Below are 21,448 nucleotides of genomic sequence, written 5' to 3'. Positions count from 1 at the left end.
AGGGTAGGAAAACAATTTTAAAAACCCATCCTTGTCTACAAATCCACCAGAAACCATGTAGATATAGAGATGTGAAGGCCCGAAAAAACTCCAGAAACATTCAGGGGAAAACACACTTTTGTTACATTTTTTCCCAAGAAATGCTTTTTTTTCTGAAAAATTGGAAAAATTGAACAGCTCTGGATTATGAAATAGTTTCTTTTAGAATTTAAGACAAGGTGTTCATATATTGTTACCAAGCTGTTACTCCCCCCACCCTCAATGATTTCTAAAAACTATGTAATAAAAAGACTTTTATAGAAAGATTGGAGATGTACAATGTTTGGCGGTAATGAAACCATGAGGAAAAATGTTTTGTAATCCCCTGTAAGATTCTCAGCATAGTTATTTCTTCCATTCCTTATTAAAATTATTGATCCAGCGTATCTATTACTGATAAACATTTTGGGATGCTCCAAGTCATGGTCAGTTTCCCAGTATGTGAATAGAGTCACCATATCTAATATGGAAGAAAATGTACATTCTTGAGAGCTTGCATTTTGTTCTACAGGGTCCTGTGTTTCCGGACTTGTCTCCCTCTGCCTCCACTTCTTCCTGCCTCTTCTGGCTTCTAGGATGATTCAAAAGTTTCAGGGACTATTTGCTGAAATTTCCTCTGGTCTGACACAAACTAGGAACCTAAAATATGTTATGTATAACTTGGTTTGCTCATAAAATTAATCATGTTTGATATGATTTTAATTTAAGGTATAGTTACAAGTAGCTCACGAAAGAAGGGAAGCGAAAAGCAAAGGAGAAAGGGGAAGATATACCCAACTGAATGCAGAGTTCCAGAGAATAGCAAGGAGAGACAAGAAGGCCTTCTTAAATGAACAATGCAAAGAAATCGAGGAAAACAACAGAATGGGAAAGACTAGAGATCTCTTCAAGAAAATTGGAGATCTCAAGGGAACGTTTTGTGCAAAGACGGGCATGATAAAGGACAAAGAAGGCAGGGACCTAACAGAAGCAGATGAGATTAAGAAGAGGTGGCAAGAATACACAGAAGAACTATACAGGAAAGATCTGAATGTCCCTGATAGCCATGACAGTGTGGTCACTGAACTTGAGCCGGACATCCTAGAGAGTGAAGTCAAGTGGGCCTTAGGAAGCATTAGTAACAACAAAGCTAGCGGAGATGACAGTATTCCAGCCGAGCTATTTAAAATCCTAAAAGATGCTGTTAAAGTGCTGCATTCAATACGCCAACAAATCTGGAACACTCAACAGTGGCCACAAGACTGGAAAAGGTCAGTTTACATTCCAATTCCAAAGAAGGGCAACGCCAAAGAGTGTTCAAACTACCGTACAATTGCGCTCATTTCACATGCCAGCAAGGTGATGCTCAAAATCCTACAAGCTAGGCTTCAGCCGTATGCGAACCGAGAACTACCGGAAGTACAAGCTGGGTTTAGAAGAGGCAGAGGAACTAGAGATCAAATCGCCAACATTCGCTGCATCATGGAGAAAGCAAGAGAATTCCAGAAAAACGTCTATTTCTGCTTCATTGACTACGCTAAAGCCTTTGATTGTGTGGATCACAACAAACTGTGGCAAATTCTTAAAGTGATGGGAGTACCAGACCACCTTACCTGTCTCCTGAGAAACCTGTACGAGGGTCAAGAAGCAACAGTAAGAACCAGACATGGAACAACCTATTGGTTCAAAATTGGGAAAGGAGTACGACAAGGCTGCATATTGTCGCCCTGCTTATTTCACTTATATGCAGAGTACATCATGAGAAATGCCGGGTTGGATGAATCAGAGGTCAGAATTAAGATTGCCGGGAGAATTATCAACAACCTCCGATATGCAGACAATACCACCCTAATGGCAGAAAGCGAAGAGGATCTCAAGAGCCTCTTGTTGAGGGTGAAAGAGGAGAGTGCAAAAGCTGGTTTGAAACTCAACATTAAAAAAACTAAGATCATGTCATCTGGCCCTATCACTTCCTGGCATATAGAAGGGGAAGAAATGGAAGCAGTGACAGATTTTACTTTCTTGGGCTCCAAGATCACCGCAGACGGTGACTGTAGCCATGAAATTAAAAGACGCTTGCTCCTTGGGAGGAAAGCTATGGCAAACCTAGACAGCATAGTAAGAAGCAGAGACATCACCTTGCCGACAAAGGTCCGTCTAATCAAAGCTATGGTTTTCCCAGTAGTAATGTATGGCTGTGAGAGCTGGACTATAAGGAAGGCTGAGCGCCGAAGAATTGATGCTTTCGAACTGTGGTGCTGGAGAAGACTCTTACGAGTCCCCTGGACTGCAAGGAGGTCAAATCAGTCCATCCTAAAGGAAATCAACCCTGACTGCTCATTGAAAGGACAGATACTGAAGCTGAAGCTCCAATATTTTGGCCACCTAATGCGAAGAGAAAACTCCCTGGAAAAGACCCTGATGCTGGGAAAGACTGAAGGCAAAAGGAGAAGGGGACGGCAGAGGATGAGATGGCTAGATAGCATCACCGATGCAATGAATATGAACTTGAGCACGCTCCGGGAGAGAGCGCAGGACAGGAAGGCCTGGCGTGCTATGGTCCATGGGGTCACGAAGAGTCGGACACGACTGAACAACAACAACAACAACATAGTTTATTCAGACAATTCCAAATTTACTGAGTTCACTTTTTAAACTTTTCAAATATAATGATAATTATATGAGCAAACCAAGTTATACATAATATAACTTTATGAACAAAAAGGCTGCTTTACGTTCCTAAAGCAGCCTTCCTCAACCTGGTGCCCTACAAATGTTTTGGACTACAATGCCCAGCATTCCTGACAAGTGGCCATCCTGCCTGAGGCTGACAGGAGCTGAAGTCCAAAATATCTGGAAAGCACCAGACTGGGGAAAGCAATGAAGTGACTTTAGATCTGTAAAGGGTGCTAAAAAAAGGAAGTATTGCTTATTTTTCAATTTTTCCCAAAATTTCAATTTTTCCTGAAAAAATAGGAAAAAATGTTTTTGCCCTCAAGGCTTCAAAATTTCTGGAAATTTTACCTCTCTACGTAGGCATGAATAATATTTTCATACTTTCATATCAAAGTGTGCCAAAATAATAATTTAGCAGGAAAGCTATTGAATATTTTTGAAAATATTTTAATTAATGCTACCTTTATATCTGAAGTACTACAGCGCAATCCAACAATTCTATCAATTACTAAGGTATAATTATGTCTACTGAATGTCTTAGTTTCTTTAAAATGTATTAACTGTTGATTAAAAAAAACCCTAAGCTTCCATATTCCTTAGGCTCAGAGCAAGTTAAAAATTTTTTACAATGCCAATACATACTTTGTAAAAACCATCCCAGTTGCCCCTACCTATCCCCACCCAGTAAGCCTGCTTAAATCAAGGTTTATATCACCTATGGAAAATATCCAGGCTGAAGCCCTAGTGCATTTTTCCAGAAAGAGCAAATTCCCAACTGGAGGGCAGAACATGCCTTTGTGCCATTTTATTCTTATATGATGCACAGAGACCTCTATCTAAAGGCCACTCCCAAGTGACCAAGGCAATCTACATAAAATGTAAACAAGGTGGTTTCTAGGATATGTTGGACCCATAGTGTTTACTCTCTTAAACTAATAGCATACCTTTAGTACTAAAGTAGCTAGGTTATACTGCTTAGATAAGCAGGACACCATAAGTTCTATTCTCAGACTTGCCGCTGAACCAATACCCACTGTAACATTCTATACCTCTTTTTCCATCTCTGCAATGGATATTGTAATACTAAGCTACGAAGATGGGATTTCATTTTGAAGTACAATGAATGCATGAAAGCCTTGATCCAAAAGGCATCATATACAAAGATGCTCCATGATCAGCATCTCCTATAAATACAAGATATAAAGTAATCATTCCTGCTATCAAGTGCCTTCACCTATTTGCAGTTTGATACGAGTTAAGCTATGGCAAAAGAGAATTCTGTGGTTAAACAAGTTTGACAAACAGCCAATGGTCCAAACAGGGAAAAAATTACTCAAATAGTCATTTGTCCATACAGACAAGAGAGATGCCTTACCCACCTAATTTAGATTTAACACGTACCATTTCAGGTAGAAATGTTTAATTTGTTTGATATATAATGAAACAAGGTGAATCACATGCCAGTCTATGGTACTGTACGCATTCTCAGATGGCAAAAGTGAGCTAAGATTAACAAGCCCAATGAAGATATTCAAGCAAAACATTCATGCAGGATGATGTTTATATTCTGTTCATTTAAGCGAGCATCAACCATTTTCAAGACAGAGCCACAATACAGTTGCTTTCAGAATTCATGTTGGTGGAAAATTTTGAGATGCTATAGTGTATGTGCCACCTACCTTGAATGCTTACAAAGTTTACGGGGTCTACTATGCAATTTTCGATCACAATTCTCTGGGTCACTGGAGTTACTGTCATAAGGATGAGGCCGTCCTGCCATTCCACTCCAAGCTTCCCCACACTACTGCTCTGCTCTGAAAAGCATACAGCAAGTACTCTTAACCTACATTAAGAGAGCAGTGTTGACCTTTAAACATGCCATGCAGAACAAACAAAAGCAAAACCAGAAGTGCTAATTTCTTCCCCACAAACACAGCTAACATCAGCAATCAAACGCATGATAGATTTTTAAAAAATACCTAGACCTGTTGATGGCAAATATGTTTTCATTGCTGGAAGTGAGTTTTAATTATATGAATGTTTACTGTTGACAAAGAACATTGATTTAAGCTTCTCTCATTATCTCTTATTAGTACATAGGAAAACTCTTCAACAGTATAAGAAAGAAAATCCAGGTTAACACATGACTTACAGGAATATCTGGCCTTGTTGGATAGTAAAATGTTGTCTCACATCTTCAAAGCTTCCCACTTTGGGCTTATGCTATCCTACCAGAATTCTTCAGTTTCCTCTGAATGGCTGACATATGCCCCATAATGTAAACTGCTTTGAAACTAATAAACCATGAGCCAGGATCAAAATTCTTATCATATGTGATGAATAATGTTAAACGTGATTTTTGGCAAGATCTACACACCAAATAGGTGTAGGTTTTGTGTATAATCACAATTTATACATATATTACCCAAGGCCCCCCATGCTAATACCCAATGTATTCAGAAATTAAGAAGGAAGAAGGGATACAGACCACAAACTAAGCTTTGGGCCACCCCATAGCCCCTCACCTCCAAGAGAGCATCTACTGAGATGCCACAGCATTGTGTCCAGTCCTATATTTCACTTGGGTTCCAGACACTGTTAAACATACTGCCCCAAGCCAATAGTACCCCATATATGAAGCAACTGGAGGTAAACTTTGGGCTACCCTAAATTATACACCATAATTTAATGGAGAGTCTGCTAGGATCGGAGCAGTCCTTGATTTATTAGCCTGCAATTACGCCAAAATGTGAAAACTGCCAAAATGTGCATGTTTGAAATGTGCATTGATATGTGCAAACTCCAGAACTGTAGAAACCAGTCATTTGGTGTAAAGAATGGTAAACATCTAGCTGCGAAACAGTTACATAGTTATTGTGGCAATAAATTTTGCCTTCAGGAGATGGGCGAAGACACAACTTGGTGAACTGCCACCATCTAGCTCCCAGTGGTGGCCTCTCCATCCCCCAACTGCCACCAGAAGAGCTTCTGAGGAAATGCCTTGCTCTGAAGGACTGATGGAAGAATCAGATTAAGGATGAACTCAAAATGAAAGAAACTGCAGAGGAGAAGAAAAGAGGAATAGGCCAGCAAAGGACATGTCAACCCAGAAGTATAATAGATGCAGGGCAAACATAAGTTCAACTGATATATTCCCATCCATCTGGGCAACTGAATCAAGCACCACCATCCTGCTTTCCCCCCTTCTCCAGCCCAGTTCCTTTCCTTGTGTCTCATGTCTTCTTAAATTATAAGCCTCAATGCAGGGACTGTCTAATTATTCATTCTTATAAGCTGTTCTGGGAGACTTTTGACTGAAGAGCAGGATATACATGTTTTGAATAAATAAAACTGAAAATGAACACGTAAGACCAGACGTGCTCAAGACAAAGCAACTAAACATATTTTTTAAACAGTAGATATTTAAAGTGTAGATGTAAAGTGTAGATCTACACTTTTTAAAGTGTAGATAAATGCTATTAATACATGATTGCATGGGAAGTTAATTGGAATGCTAAGAACAAGTATATCAAAGCATACACAGAACAGTCCATCAATGTGCTAATTAATGTATATGCTTTTATATACCCTGGAGCCCCCAGCACTACCTCCCACACTGTTCCTGAGGGTCCTGCAGAGGGGATTGCAGGGGGAGGGGGGAATCAGAAAATCACTCCTCCCCATTCCACCACTGAAAATGCACCACTGGATCAAAAGCCTTCCACGGATAAAGAGACATTTTATCTGCAGGAAGCAGATCCTGGATCCAACCCAGTTTGCATCCACTTTTTGAAGAGATCAAGAGTAAAAGTAGTAAGACTGCAGGAAATTCTTATAGAGCTCTTATTTACAGAAATGATAAAATGTATATTTAACTCTTTACTAAGTTCAACAAGTTATTCTTTCTATTATAGAGAAATGTGTACACAACTGATTACCTTTTGACAATTATTAACCTCCAAAACTGCACAACATATTCAGCATTTCACATACAGAAATCTTAACAAAATGAATGAGGGGATACACAATTGCCTAGGGACCAAGAAACAGTCACCCAATGCCACTCTCTGGAACCAACTCTGCAGGTAAGAGTGGCACCACTGTAGTACAGGGTCCTCCACTTCCACCCATTTAGCCAGTCCAGAAGGATACCATGGCCAATGGTATCAAAAACTGCTGAGAGATGGGGCAAGAACCACAGGGTTACACTACCCCAGTCCCTCTCTCAATAAAGGTCAACCATCAGGGTAACCAAGAGCAATTCAGTCCCGAATCCTGAACACACTGCTTCCCTGGACCAGTTTTCTTTGGAAAATCCATGGAACAATTTTACACACCGGTACATTACTTGGTTTGGGGGACGTAAAGACACCCCAATGGCAAAATCAATAGATTCAGGGTATATATTTTGTACCCCACATTGGGATTTTTTTCCCTCAGAAAAAAACAGTAAATGGTAAGAGGCTGAAATTTGGGGACATTATACAGTTAACAGAAAACAAAAATGTAACGGAAGGACTATTGTAATGGGAGGACTATGGTCTTCGAAGTCTATATACTAATGCTCAGAGTATGGGAAACAAACATAATGAACTTGAACTCTTAATACAAGAGGGAAATTATGACTTGATAGGTATAACTGAGACTTGGTGGGATGACTCTCATGACTGGAATACAGCAATTGAAGGTTATAACTTGTTCAAAAAGAACAGGAGGAACAGAAAGGGAGGTGGGGTTGCACTGTATGTGAAAAATACATATCTCTGCACAGAAATACAGGAGGATGAGCTTGGTAGCCCCATCGAGAGCATCTGGATCAAAATAAATGGAGCAAAGAATAAAAGGAACCTGGTGGTCGGAGTCTACTATTGGCCACCCAATCAAGGAGAACCGGCCACCCAATCAAGGAGAAGATGAGGACGAAACTTTTGAAAAGCAAATAGCCAATGTTTTAAGGAAGCATGATGTAGTAGTAATGGGGGACTTCAATTTCCCCGATATTTGTTGGGAGACAAATTCTGCAAAACATGGTCCCTCCAGGAAATTCCTGACTTGTGTGGCGGATAACTTCCTCCTACAGAAAGTAGAGGAAGGAACTAGAGGATCGGCTATCCTTGACTTGATCCTAACCAACAGAGATGACTTAGTGGATAAAGTAGCAGTTACAGGAACTCTGGGGGAAAGCGACCATGTTGTACTTGAGTTCTTGGTTCTAAGGGAAGCAAAAGCCGAGTGTAGTCAAACGCGTACCCTGGATTTTAGGAAAGCTGATTTTCATAAACTCAGAACAATGATCAGTAAGGTCCCATGGCAAGCGACGCTAATGAGAAAAGGAGTCCAAGATGGGTGGGAGCTTTTAAAAAAGGAAATTCTCAAGGCACAATCACAAACAATTCCAACAAGAAGAAAAGGTGGAAGACAACAGAAGAAGCCAATGTGGCTTCACAAAAAGCTAAGAGATGACCTGAAAACAAAAAAGGACACATATAGGAAGTGGAAAGAAGGCCAAATAACAAAGGAAGAGTACAGGCAGGTAGCACAGAATTGCAGGGATGGCATCAGGAAGGCTAAAGCTCAGAACGAGCTGCGGTTGGTGAGGGATGCTAAAAGCAACAAAAAGGCTTTCTTCAGCTATGTGCATAGTAAAAGGCAGAGGAAAGAAACGGTTGTTCAGCCATTAAATAAGGATGGCAAACTGATAACAGATGACAAAGAAAAGGCAGAGGTGCTCAATTCCGACTTTGGCTCAGTCTTCTCTCAAAAGAGGGTCTATGACCCCCCTGGCAAAGGCGAAGTACAGGCTGAAGGGGCAGGAGTGCAGCTTGAGATCGATAGGCAAATGGTCAAGTAACACCTAATTACTTTGAATGAGTTCAAATCTCCAGGGCCAGATGAACTGCATCCTAGAGTAATAAAGGAACTGGTAGAAGAACTCTCAGAACCGCTGACTATTCTCTTTGAGAAATCATGGAGGATGGGGGAAATGCCAGATGACTGGAGGAGGGCTAATGTTGTCCCTATCTTCAAAAAGGGCAAAAAGGAGGAACCTGGGAACTACAGACCAGTCAGTCTGACATCAATCCCTGGGAAAATTCTGGAGCAGATGATAAAGCAATCCATCTGGAAGCACCTTGACAACAATGCCGTGATTACTCGAAGCCAACATGGATTTGTCAAAAACAAGTCCTGCCAGACGAATCTGATCTCATTTTTTGATCAAGTAACCTCCCTTGTGGACCATGGGAATGCTGTAGACATCATATACCTCGACTTCAGCAAAGCTTTCGACAAAGTGCCCCATGACATCCTGATGAGCAAACTAGCGAAAAGTGGGCTAGATGAAACAACGATCCAGTGGATCCACAGTAGGGTACAGAATCGGACTCAAAGAGTGCTTATCAATGGGACCTTCTCAGACTGGGGAGAGGTAACGAGTGGGGTACCGCAGGGCTCAGTCCTGGGCCCAGTGCTCTTCAACATTTTTATGAATGACTTGGAGGAGGAGGTGCAGGGAATGCTGATCAAATTTGCAGATGACACAAAATTGGGTGGGATAGCTAATACTTTGGAAGACAGAAACAAAATTCAAAGTGATCTGGATAGACTGGAGTGCTGGGCAGAAAACAACAGAATGACATTTAATAGGGATAAATGCCAAGTTCTGCACCTAGGAAAAAGAAACCAAATGCACTGTTACAAGATGGGGGATACGTGGCTCAACAACACTATAAGCGAGAAGGATCTTGGAATTGTTGTCAATCACAAGCTGAATCTGAGCCAACAATGTGATGTGGCTGCAAAAAAGGCAAATGCTCTTTGGGCTGCATTAATAGAAGCATTGCTTCCAAATCCTGGGAAGTACTAGTTCCCCTCTACTCAGCACTGGTTAGGCCTCATCTGGAGTACTGTGTCCAGTTCTGGGCACCACACTTTAAGAAGGATCCAGACAAGCTGGAGAGGCTTCAGAGGAGGGCAACAAAGATGATCAGGGGACTGGAAACAAAGCCCTATGAAGAGAGACTGAAAGAACTGGGCATGTTTAGCCTTGAGAAGACTGAGGGGAGATATGATAGCACTCTTCAAGTACTTGAAAGGTTGTCACAGAGAGGAAGGCCAGGATCTCTTCTTAATCATCCCAGAGTGCAGGACACGGAATAATGGGCTCAAGTTACAGGTAGCCAGATTCCAGCTGAACATCAGGAAAAACTTCCTGACTGTTAGAGCAATACGACAATGGAACCCATTACCTAGGGAGGTAGTGGGCTCTCCCACACTGGAGGCGTTCAAGACGAGGCTGGACAGCCATCTGTCAGGGATGCTCTGACTTGGATTCCTGCATTGAGCAGGGGGTTGGACTCGATGGCCTTGTAGGCCCCTTCCAACCCTACTATTCTATGATTCTATGACTATGCTGAACATCTACTTATGTATAAATTCTGCAATGAAAAGTACATTTGGGGCAGTCTTCCAAGCCATCTAGCTGTAGCAAGGTTAAGATAGCAAGAACAGTTAAGAGAACTTAGAGGTTATCTGCATATCATGTTTTCTACCTTGCTTTCAATACACTTCTTTCATAGAAAAAACAAACAGCTTTTAATCTTTAACATAAAAGTTGCATTCCTGACCATACTAACTTCGCAGTAAATTCCACTGAAGTGTCAATGAGATTTACTTGTTAATATACATGACCAGGACTCAGCCTTAAGAGTGTCGAACAGCAACACAAGCTAACTTCGTAGATGACATTACTTTAACAGCAGCAGCTTTCACTTTTTTCACAAGATTTATGTCAAAACACTGTTACTTCACTATCCTACTTACCAAAAATCCCTCACCTAATGGTTCATCTAAACCAGGTTTCCTAGAAGTTCATACAATACACAGATATTTCATTTGCCCACAGTAAACAACCTGCAACTAACTGAGTAGTCACACAAATGAAATTGCATCTTCAATTTGAATATTGTGGATGCTTTAAAGTAAAGTAAAATAAAGAGCATAAAACAACATTCAAGTTGGAAGTTTTCTCCTGTTTCTGTGCATAACTGATGAACACTGCTTAAATGAGACCAGAATTTACAAACATAGGAAGAAAAGTAAAACCCTATGGATCTTTTGAGCTGATAAACTGTGGTTTAAAATTGCATGAATGGGTCTGCATAAGCCCTTGGCTTGCTCACACCCCATACCCCTTTCTCCTCTGGTGAAACCACAAAGAGGAGATCAGAAATGTGCAGTTCCACTTTTAAATTAACCAATGTTCCTGATTATCTCCAAACTCTGGGAACTGTGGTTAGCTTAAGCTCTAGTTTTCCAGAGTACCAAATCACACAGGGAGCCTACATTAGTCAAGAAAGCTCTTCACTTCAGAAGTTATCCTTCCAACTCCTGGAACGCAATGGGGGGCAGAGCTAGCATGCTTGTCCTCACTCTCTTCCTTCACATGTTGATTACACCCAGAAAGTAGAACACCTGAATAGAGCTTTAGACTACAGATAGTCCAAACAAGCCAAGATCAAATTGTGGCTAATGATCCTGACTTGAAGATAGTCTAAGGTTTAGACTGAACCATAGTTATCCGAGTTCAGATGAAGTGGGAACTATGATTACTTTTAAAAACAGAAGTGAATGCTTCTGATCCCTTCCCCATGGCCATACCACAGGAGAGGGGAAAGTGGAGTGTGCTAGCCTAAGGTTTGTTCACACAACGCTAAGCCATGGTTTAGCCTTATGTCCAAACTAGTCCAGTGTTTACAAATTCAGAAAACACCTTAACAGATTTACAGCCTTGGAATTAGCCAGTTGCCCCAGGTTTGGTAACAGTTTTGGCAAGTGGCTCACCACTTCTGAAGTGCTGAAGCTTCTATTCAATTACAAACAGCACAACTGCTATATCTACTTAACTGTAAGGCTATATTAGAACCAGGAATATATAGTCACATTCTTCCATGAAATTATTATGAGAAGGAACATGGTCTGGGAATATATATATGAATACACACACACTGCCTTGTATAAATATTCCCCCACCACCACCTTTGACTTTTCCACATTCTGTTGCATTAGAACCTGGAATTAAAATGGATTTAATTGGCATTTTTACCATTTGCTTTATACAACATACTTAACACTTTGAAGGTGCAAAATATTTTATTGTGGCACAAAAGTTAAACAAAAACAAACTGGCATTTGTTGGTTGCATGTATTCACCCCCCTGAGTCAATACTTGGTAGAAGCACCTTTGGCAGCAATTACAGCTGTTAGTCTTTGGGGTTAAGTCTCCACCAGCTTTGCACATGTGGATCCTGCAATTTTGCCCATTCTTCTTGGCAGAATTGCTCAAGCTCTGTCAGGTTGGATGGCAACCGTTGGTGAACAGCAATTTTCAAGTCTTGCCACACATTCTCAATCAGACTGAGGTCTGGGCTTTGACCGGGCCATTCTAAGACGTTCAGGCTCTTGTTTTTAAACCATGTAACTCTGGCTGTGTGTTTAGGGTCATTGTCCTGCTGGAAGGTGAAGCTCTGCCCCAGTCCCAGGTCCCTTGCAGACTGAAACAGGTTTTCCTCTAGAACTGCCCTGTATTTGGCTCCATTCATCTTGCCCTCAACCTGACCAGGTTCCCAGTCAATGAAAAGCATCCCCAAACATGATGCTGCCACTACCATGCTTCACCATGGGGATGGTGTTCTCAGGGCGATGAGCACTGTTGGCTTTCTGCTACACATAGCATTTTGCAGTAAAGGCCAAGTAGTTCAATTTTGGTCTCATCAAACCGGAGAAACATTTTCCACATGTTTGCTGTGTCTCCCACATGCTTTTCGGCAAAATCCAAATGGGATTTGATATGGGTTTTTTTTTTTCAGCAATGGCTTTCTTCTCCCCACTCTTCCATAAAGCCCAGCTTTGTGGAGTACCCGGGTGATAGTTGTCCTATGGACAGTTTCTCCCATCTCAGCTGTGGATCTCTCCAGCTCCTTCAGAGTTACCACTGGCCTCTTGGTTGCTTCTCTAATGCTCTCCTTACCCAGTCATTGAGTTTTGGTGGACAGCCTTCTTTAGGCAGAGTCGCAGTTATGCCATATTCTTTCCATTTTGTGATAATGGATTTAATGGTGCTCCGAGGGACGTTGATAGTTTGGGATATTTTTTTTATAACCCGTACTGATTGGTGCTACTCCAGAATTTTATCCCGGACTTGTTTTGATAGCGCCTTCGTCTTCATGATGCTGTTTGTTTACATATGTTCTCCAACAAACTCTGGGGCCTTCAAGAAACAGGTATATTTAATCTGAGATCATGTGACCCTTTGAATTGCACACACATTCAACTAATTATGTGACTTCTGAAGGCAGTTGGTTGCACCAGAGCTTATTTAGGGGTGTCACAGCAAAGGCTGAATACTTCTGAAATCCAGATTTTTCAGGTTTTTTATTTATAAATTATTTTGTAAAATATGTAGATTTTTCCCTCACTTCAACATTATGGAGTATTTTGTGTAGATCAGTGAGAAGAAATCCTAATTAAACCCATTTTAATTCTATGTTGTAATATAACAAAATGTGGAAAAGTCAAAGGGGGTGAATACTTATCCAAGGCGATAGATACTCTGCCTTCATAGTCCTAACAGATGAGAGTGGTTAAAGTGAAATTCCAGTATAGAGGATTATTAAAAATCCTAATTCTTTTAATGTAAGCATATAAGTCTTTATTAAAACACAGTTGATCTCAATGAATGTTAATCACAAGATGAGAGCTAGCATAATCCAGTCACTACAAATGAAGCTGTGAACCAGGAAACCCCTGGTTCAAAGCTCACTTCTGCCTGAATTCTTTAGGGTAGTCTTGAGCAAGTCCTTATTTTTGCAGCCTCAGCCCCTCATCCACAATATGGTCTTGTTTCACTCATCTATCTTGCAGTATTATTGAGAACTAGAGAGCAGACCTGACTTCACACAGGTTAGAATTACCCTTAGTTTGATACAGAGAAGTCTTCAAGCAAAGTTATGCAGGTGTCAGAGTTGGACACATTGTGCCCAGCCTGTCTGAGAAAAATTGTGCCTGCTGGCACCCATAAGCATGGCTCTTCCCATGGTGCACCCTTACAGCACCCCAAGGGAGGGGTCTGTGGACTCCATTCCTCTGAGGGAGGCTGCCTCACAGCAGGGGGAAGGAGGGCAGCTACAAAATTCTGCCCTTGGACTACTCCCCCTAGCTTCAAACTGTCAACTGCAAAGCTATGCAGTGGTTAGGGAAGTCTGCCACTTAGTGACTGAAGATGGTACTGCAGACTTCAAACACAAAGACACATTTAAATTAAAATTAATTAGTGCTATTTAAAACCAAATAACTCTGAAGTGCACACCTCTAGGGTCCCTTTAGTATTCATGCTAAGTTTCATGTGTCTAGGTTTCACTGTCTTGGCACTATGGTACAGACAGATACACATTCTCTTCTATTATATAGATGAGCGTAATGTGCTTTTAAAAAATCTAAAGAGCTAGGTAAATAAAAGTATCATTTTTCACACACCTCCACCATCCCCTATTAAACTAAGAATTACAGGCATGTGTTAGGTTTTAGATCAAATAAATCCAACAGATAAGGCAATGCACTGTATTAAAGGTGTGATAATCTGAGGGGACAAATGCTGGACTCCTAGGAATAGTTCTGGCACAGGCAGCTAACCAAGTTCTGGTATAGGCAACTATGTATTTCACCATAGATGCTACTGGTTAGACTACCACTATGATCTCATTTTATAGAGCAGATGTTAAAAAAAAATACAAAAAAACAAACCAATAGCGGCAACACACCTCTCTAGTACAGGGGTGTTGAACCGCTTTCATCCTGAGGGCCAAATTCCAATTAAGAGAAGCTCTCAGGGCGTGCATTCCAGTGGTGGGTGAGGCCAAAGACAAAAGGGTGGCATCAAAAATTTCAAAAATACCAGCATATTTGAGCTTACAGTTCTCACTGCCACTAACTAAAGCTTAGGAAAGCCATTTCAAGTTTTTAGAATAGGGAAAAAACTGCACAAAATCCAAGAAACCACCAAATGGTCAGGGGAAAGGGGTTGAGGCCAGGGGTAGAGGGCATGGCCATTTGGGGAGCCCTGGCCATTTGGGGAGCCCTGGCTATTTGGGGAGACCCAGAGGGCTGGACTGGGAGCCCAGGAGAGCTTGATTCAGCCCCTGGGCCTGAGGTTCTGCACCCCTGCTCTAGCACATAAAATAAAATAATCTTCTATTAACTACAACCCTGTGTTTTCAGGGCATTTCAAGTAAGTCTGTCATTTCCTTTGCCTCCAGACTCATGAAACAAGCCTTTTTACCTGCACACTCTCAGCTTACACCATGGATCATTTGCCAATTGTGTGGAACTATATAGGTAACCTATTTTACCCCTCATGGCATAATATTCAAAGCTGCTGCCATCTTTATCTTTCTATTTCACTCTTGAACCTCTATCATCTGGATTTGCCCCCTTGCATTGCACTAAAACTGCCTTTGCTAATGTTACAGATGATCTTCCTATTACTTTGTGCTTACTTTCCTCAGCCTTTCTGCTGCCATTTATACAGCTGACAATCCTCCTGCTAGACTGCCTCCATGCCTTACATTTCTGCAACTGTTTTCTCAGCCAGTTGTCTTATCTGCCAGACCGCCTGTGCAACTTTTTTACTGAAAAAAAACTCCTCAGTCTTCTCCCTCTCTGTGTGGATTCCTGTTGATAAAACACATAGCCCTGGCTTTATCTTCCCCATGGTTGAGTTTAGATTGTCTCAACGAATGTACAGAAACCTGTCTTTTTTGCATACAAAATTTTGAGAACACTATATACATGGACAGCATTATATAAAAATGCCATTTATTTGGAACTGTGGCACATACTATTCCCTAGTTGTTGAACTACAACTCTCATCGTCCCTATCCACTGGCCATGCTGTCTGGGGCTAATGGAAGTTAGAGTCTAACATCTGTAGGACTAAAGATTCCCCACCCCAATCCAAGGTTCTGCAGGCCTTGTAACAAACAGAATAAGGAAAATCACTTGAAGATAAGGGGTATCTAGTCACCCTACTCCCATACCCCTTTCCTTCCCATCTGTCCTCATCTTGAAATAATTCTTCCCATTCACCTGAGCCTTCCACCTCATTTTACTCTCCTACCATCACTCTTCCCTTCATTCAGCCTCCCTTACATCCCACTGATTATAGGGCTGGACACAGAGAAGCTCCTCTGACATATAGGAAACTTCTCTGCATCCAAGCCACTGCTTTCACACAAGATGCCCTATCCTTTTTACACATGAAATTGTGCTATGTATTAATTAGAGAGCTTAGGCTATTAGGCGGTATAGAAATGTAATAAATAAAATAAAAGCTAAATAAATTATTTGTGCCTGTCTTCAACTTCAAAGAAGATGTAGGGCATATATATATATATATATATATATATATACCTAAACTGATATTTTCAGGAAGGGAATCTGAGGAACACAAAGTGTAGTGACAAGAGATGAAGTCTTAAGCTGTGATTGACAAACTGAAAATGAACAAATCACCAGTTCCAAATGGTATCCATCTGAGAGTTCTTAAAGATTTAAACTGAGGATGTTTTAACAAAATATATAATGTGTCCTTAAGATTGACCTCTGTAACAAGGAACTGGAGTGGCCAATCTAACACCAGTTTTTACAAAGAGATCTGGGGGTGGGGGTATCCAGGAAATTACATGCTGGTTACCTTAACATCTATTCCAGGTAAATTCATAGACATTTATTTATTAAATATAAAATTATCATGGGTGCAGATGGACAGGTCCTGCTGAAAAATAATCAACATGGCTACTGCAAAGGTAAGTCATCTCTCACTAATCTTTTAAAGATGCAATCCTATGCATGTCTAGACAGAGAAAAGGCCTACAGAGAAAAGGTTGTAGGCCCTTTCTCTATCTAAACATGCATAGGATTGTGCCCTAAAATTCTTTGAGAATGTCAATAAATATATGGAGGGGTTGACAAAGTCTCTCACCAAAGACTCTTGAGCAAACTTCGCAGTTATGGGATAAGAGGAGATATCCTTTTGTGGATTGGTAACTGGTTAAACAACAGAAAGTGAAGTGTAGGAATAAAAGATCAGTTCTCACAATGGAGGGTTGTAAGGAGTGGGGTCCCACCAGGATCTGTATCAGGACTGGTGCTTTTTAACTTATTCATAAATGATCTGGATTTAGGGTTGAGCAGTGAAGTGGCCAAGTTTGCTGATGACACAAAATTATTTAGAGTGATTAAAAAAAAAGGGATTACAAAGAGCTCCAAAAGGATATCTCCAAACTGGAAGAATGGGCATTAAAATGGCAAATGTGGTTTAATGTAAGCTACTGTAAAGCGATGCACGTTGGGGCAAAAAATCCTAACCCCTAAAGTGAAGTTTTAAGTAGTATCATTATTTAATTTTCCACCTTCCAAATCCAAATAAAAAAGTATTTCACGGTTCTTTAAGCCATTATCTAGTGTCCTAGATTTACCCGTTTGGACTTTCCCAAAGGAGATTTTTTTAAAGCTGGATTTGTTTATTTTAATCATGTTTAATAGCATGACAAGCATTTCTTATGACTGTCAGTTAAATTATGATATTTTTACATCTAGTAAGATTATTATTTACTCAGAACTGCATGTATTTAGGTAATCATTCATTATAAATATTTTTATTTTCATGCCTCTAAGAATCATGTTCTTTATTATCATAATCATTTATGACTATGATGATCTTACATAATTACACAATTCTCTTACAGGTTGTTTCCATCTGGATATATGCGTTTCATCTCACTCACTACTCAAATGCCAAAGTTACTATGATGAGGGTGGTGTTATTGGAGAAAGCTCAGGGAATTGGTAGAAGCTTTTGAACTAATTATTGTGAAGAAGCATCACCCAAAATAAGGCAGATGGAATCCAAGAGAACCAACCGACTGAGCATAAGAGCTTTCAAGGAAAATAACACTCATAGATTTTGAGGAAGAAAACATAACGGCTACTGTGCAAAATGCCAGGACCCTACATTCTAAATGTTTTACAATGAAATAGTACAATGTTTTACAAGTAAATTATACTGCAGAAGATGTTTGGGTGCCTCACTGAAATAGTTTACAGAAGAAAAGATTTTACCAGCACTTGCCTTTGCATATACTCAAGAACCACAATCTTACCATCATCTACTGAAAAGTTGTATGATTCTGCAGATCAACTGAAGAGTTTCTTATTGCTCCCCCAGAACAGTACAACCAAAACATAACTTATTACTTTTAAGTGCTGGAGAAGACTCTTACGAGTCCCCTGGACTGCAAGGAGGTCAAATCAGTCCTTCCTAAAGGAAATCAACCCTGAGTGCTCATTGGAAGGACAGATACTGAAGCTGAAGCTCAAATATTTTGGCCACCTAATGCGAAGAGAAAACTCCCTGGAAAAGACCCTAATGCTGGGAAAGATTGAGGGCAAAAGGAGAAGGGGATGGCAGAGGATGAGATGGCTAGATAGCATCACCGATGCAATGAATATGAACTTGAGCACACTCCGGGAGAGAGCAGAGGACAGGAAGGCCTGGCATGCTATGGTCCATGGGGTCACGAAGAGTCGGACAAGACTTAACGACTGAACAACAACAACTGAAAAATTCAAACAAGTTCAGTAACATGAGAGATTTGGTATATTACTGGACAACAAGAGTAGGTAAGTGTTATGTGCTTTAAGTATTTAAGGTCTTAAAAGTTTTATACTGAAAATTAAGTGACTCCTGTTAGACGGGGACTGACCAAGTAGCATCTTACCACCTGGAGGAGAACAGTTCAATCTTTGTCAGAACATTTATAAAGTATGTGGTGTAGCATCAAAAGTATTAGATAGTATCCAACTAGCATCCCTCTGCTGACAGAACTCTTCCATCAGTGGAATGGGGAGGTGGCAATACCATATATCCCCACAATCTACTGTTGAAGATTAGGGACCTGTGGGGGCCACAGGGAAAGGCTCCCGTCCAGGCTTTCATTGATGGAGAGACACTACCTGGATTTCACCTAAGTTTTATTATTTATTTATTACAATTATTTATGTCCTGTTTTTCAGGATAAAATCCAATGACGTTTACAAGTAAAATAACAATACACTAATTCAAACCATTAGAAAACAATACTATAAATAACATAAGGAACCTTCCCCAAGGGCAGTTGATGGCAGAAGGCAGGCAGTTGATGACCCTGTGGCAAGAAGAAGGGTCAGTCTAGCTGGAGCCTGAGGTGATCTCTACCTCAGTTTAGTTTAGGAAGTTTAGGAAATATTCTTCTAAACTTCAGCTTAGAATACTGAATTACAACTAAAGACAGTGACACAAACTGAGTTACAAGAATGACTCAAGAAATACTGGGTAAACTGGACAAAATGATGACAGATACGAAGATGGACAAAATGATGACAGATACGAAGATGAAACCATTACAGGACTTTACTGTATTCTCCTTTACTCATGTGTTCAACCTCGAACAAAACAGAGCTACAAATTACACTGTAAATGATTCATGGCACAAGCCTCGTAGCTCTCACCTACCCTAGTAAACATCTGAAAGATTTAAAACCTGCTCTCTAGACATCAAGCGTCAGAATAAACTACTGTTGAAGCAGCGCTCCAGCAGGCTCCAAAAAGCAAGGCCTCTGCCATGATGCAAACTAGTGTAACACTTCATTCACATTAGACATGCGGAACAAAATACAACGGCAACCTTTCCTATAAAGTTACATGTTCAGTTTAAAGTATTGAAACAATCCAACCTTTTGACCAAATACTACATGTTGAATTGTTAATACTATTAGTTAGCCGCATCTGCTCCTTCATAGCTCCAGAAGTACAGGGTTTCACTACTCATGCCCCCTCCCCTTTTCCAAGATGACAAGATGCTGCAAAGAAGGGGCAAGGGTGAGTCACTCATGACAAGGCATTCACGCATGAGCAGCCACACACAACCAGCCCTTCAGAGCTAACTGTGGTCATCAGGTATGTGGAGGCAACGGGAAGTCATCATAAACGGTGCCGTAAATGCTCTCACGCAGGAGCAAGCTTCCCTCACCAACACCCTCCTCCTCATTTTGGCTCGTCCTTCATCACTGCCCTCAGCGATTTTAACCCCTTTGATCCATATCGTCTTGAAAGAGATATTTTCTCCTGTAATTTGGCTTTTCCACCTGTCCGCCAGACCTATCCAGGGAGCTCACCGACAGTGAAACATATATTAATATGTACGGATGGCTGGCCGGACACAGACAGAGGATAATGATCCCCACCACCACACACCCTCTGCTTCCCAACAAGCCTACCCTCTTATGGCCACTTCACCATGAAGTCTCATAAAGCAGACTATTATCTCCTCCACTAACGCCGAGCACCACCACACGGGCGACAACCAGCGCCCATCTTCTGATGGAGGGTCCCCAGCTACTTCAGATCTCCAGCTGCTTTCCCCAGACCCGCCCGCCCCTCAGCTTTACTTACATGGGCAAAACCAACCGGTCGTCGTCGTCGTCGCCTCACCTTCCAACCCTCCGGCAACAGGCGCCTCTACCTTCCGACCACCAACGCCACATCGTTTCCCTCCCTCTTAGAAACACCGCGCTTCCCCACTCCCTCCTCCTCCTCCTCCTCCTCCTCGCCGCTCCCGCCGGGGGCTTAACGGCCCACCACCGCCCCTCTCACCTGCTGCGCCCGACCTCGGGTCTCCAGCCGCCTCACTCACTCCCCCCGCCTCTACCGGTTACTGCCACTACTAGGCCCGGTCAACCGCCAGCTCCTGCTCTCGCGAGAAACAGACCTTTGGTGTGCGTGAAAGCTCGCGATATTTCAGCGGGCCGGGCGGGGTGGAGAGAACGCGAAAGGGCGTGAGCGAAGGACGGAGGCGTAGGAACTTACCTCAGGCGGGCCGCGGGTTGCTTGACTCCCCAGCCCGTCTGAACGAGGCGGGCGACAGCCGCGGGCTTGTCGGGCGGCAACGCGCTCTTCTTTCGTGCCCCTGCCGCGCTCAAAGCGAGCCTGGACTGTGGCACCTCCAGCGCCATCCTCGCCCTCACGCTCTCTCCCGTCGGCCCGCCCGTAGCAGAGCGTCTTTTCGCCGTCCCCGCGTTTGCCCAACCGATCAGACCCTAAATAGCCCACTGGGCTCCAAGGAGCGGGGAATTATCACGCGCGCACGCACAGAGTGGTGTGGAGGTTCATTTTTGAATCGCAGACGCTCATCATGACAGCCCCCATCGCCCCGCCCCCAAGGAGAGTCCAAAAATGCAGGCAGCTGCGTTGAATCGTAGCAACTCACCACTTCCAGCGGGTGTCTTCACCCCCCCCCCCCCCGGGAGCAGGTCTTTTGCAAGCTAGTGGGTCTTACTTGCCCATTCAAGACCAAGTCACCCCAAAATACTTCGTATTATATTTCCAATAAATCCCCCACCCCCACTGCTGTGAAGTTGCCAGCAAGGCTCAGAGCCAACCAGGAATTCTGAGCAAGAGAGAATATCAGGATCCCCATTAATTTTTTTTTAAAGTCCCTGCATTGTGACCCTGGAAACCCTGGCTCCACTACATCACTGCACACACCCCTAATATGGTGGGTAACTCACTAAATTGCTCGTTTTTAACAAGTCTCTAATGTCTTCTGTGCAAATGACATAGGTCACAGCCTGGTATTCCAGGCAAGAATCAGTAGTGCGGCTA

General features: G+C 42.0%; 1 protein-coding gene across 7 annotated transcripts in view; it reads right to left on the bottom strand.

Moving 5' to 3' along the window:
- The window catches only part of BTBD10 (BTB domain containing 10), a 54,428-nt gene extending 33,424 nt beyond the window's left edge, over positions 1-21,004 (bottom strand). For 2 of the 7 annotated variants that reach the window (XM_084853751.1, XM_084853732.1), the window contains exons 1-2: positions 20,441-20,493; positions 4,374-4,508 (exon numbers count right to left, since the gene is read on the bottom strand). Coding sequence is in view for 3 of the 7 variants with exons in the window: in XM_084853732.1 (XP_084709858.1) it covers positions 4,374-4,474 (101 nt within the window). In the remaining 4 variants the exon portion in view is untranslated. Of the gene's footprint in view, positions 1-4,373; positions 4,509-20,239; positions 20,494-20,653 lie in introns of those variants that run through there. The other 5 variants (XM_084853762.1, XM_084853742.1, XM_084853722.1 and 2 more) reach the window with 5 other exon arrangements.
- Between the last annotated feature and the right edge of the window lie 444 nt (positions 21,005-21,448).

Source organism: Heloderma suspectum, chromosome 1, assembly GCF_057233095.1.
Source record: "Heloderma suspectum isolate Gila_16-S chromosome 1, 16-S_ref, whole genome shotgun sequence".
Taxonomy (NCBI): Eukaryota; Metazoa; Chordata; class Lepidosauria; order Squamata; family Helodermatidae; genus Heloderma; species Heloderma suspectum.
Note: the sequence above shows the minus strand (reverse complement) of the source record. Positions and strands in the feature narration are given on the sequence as shown.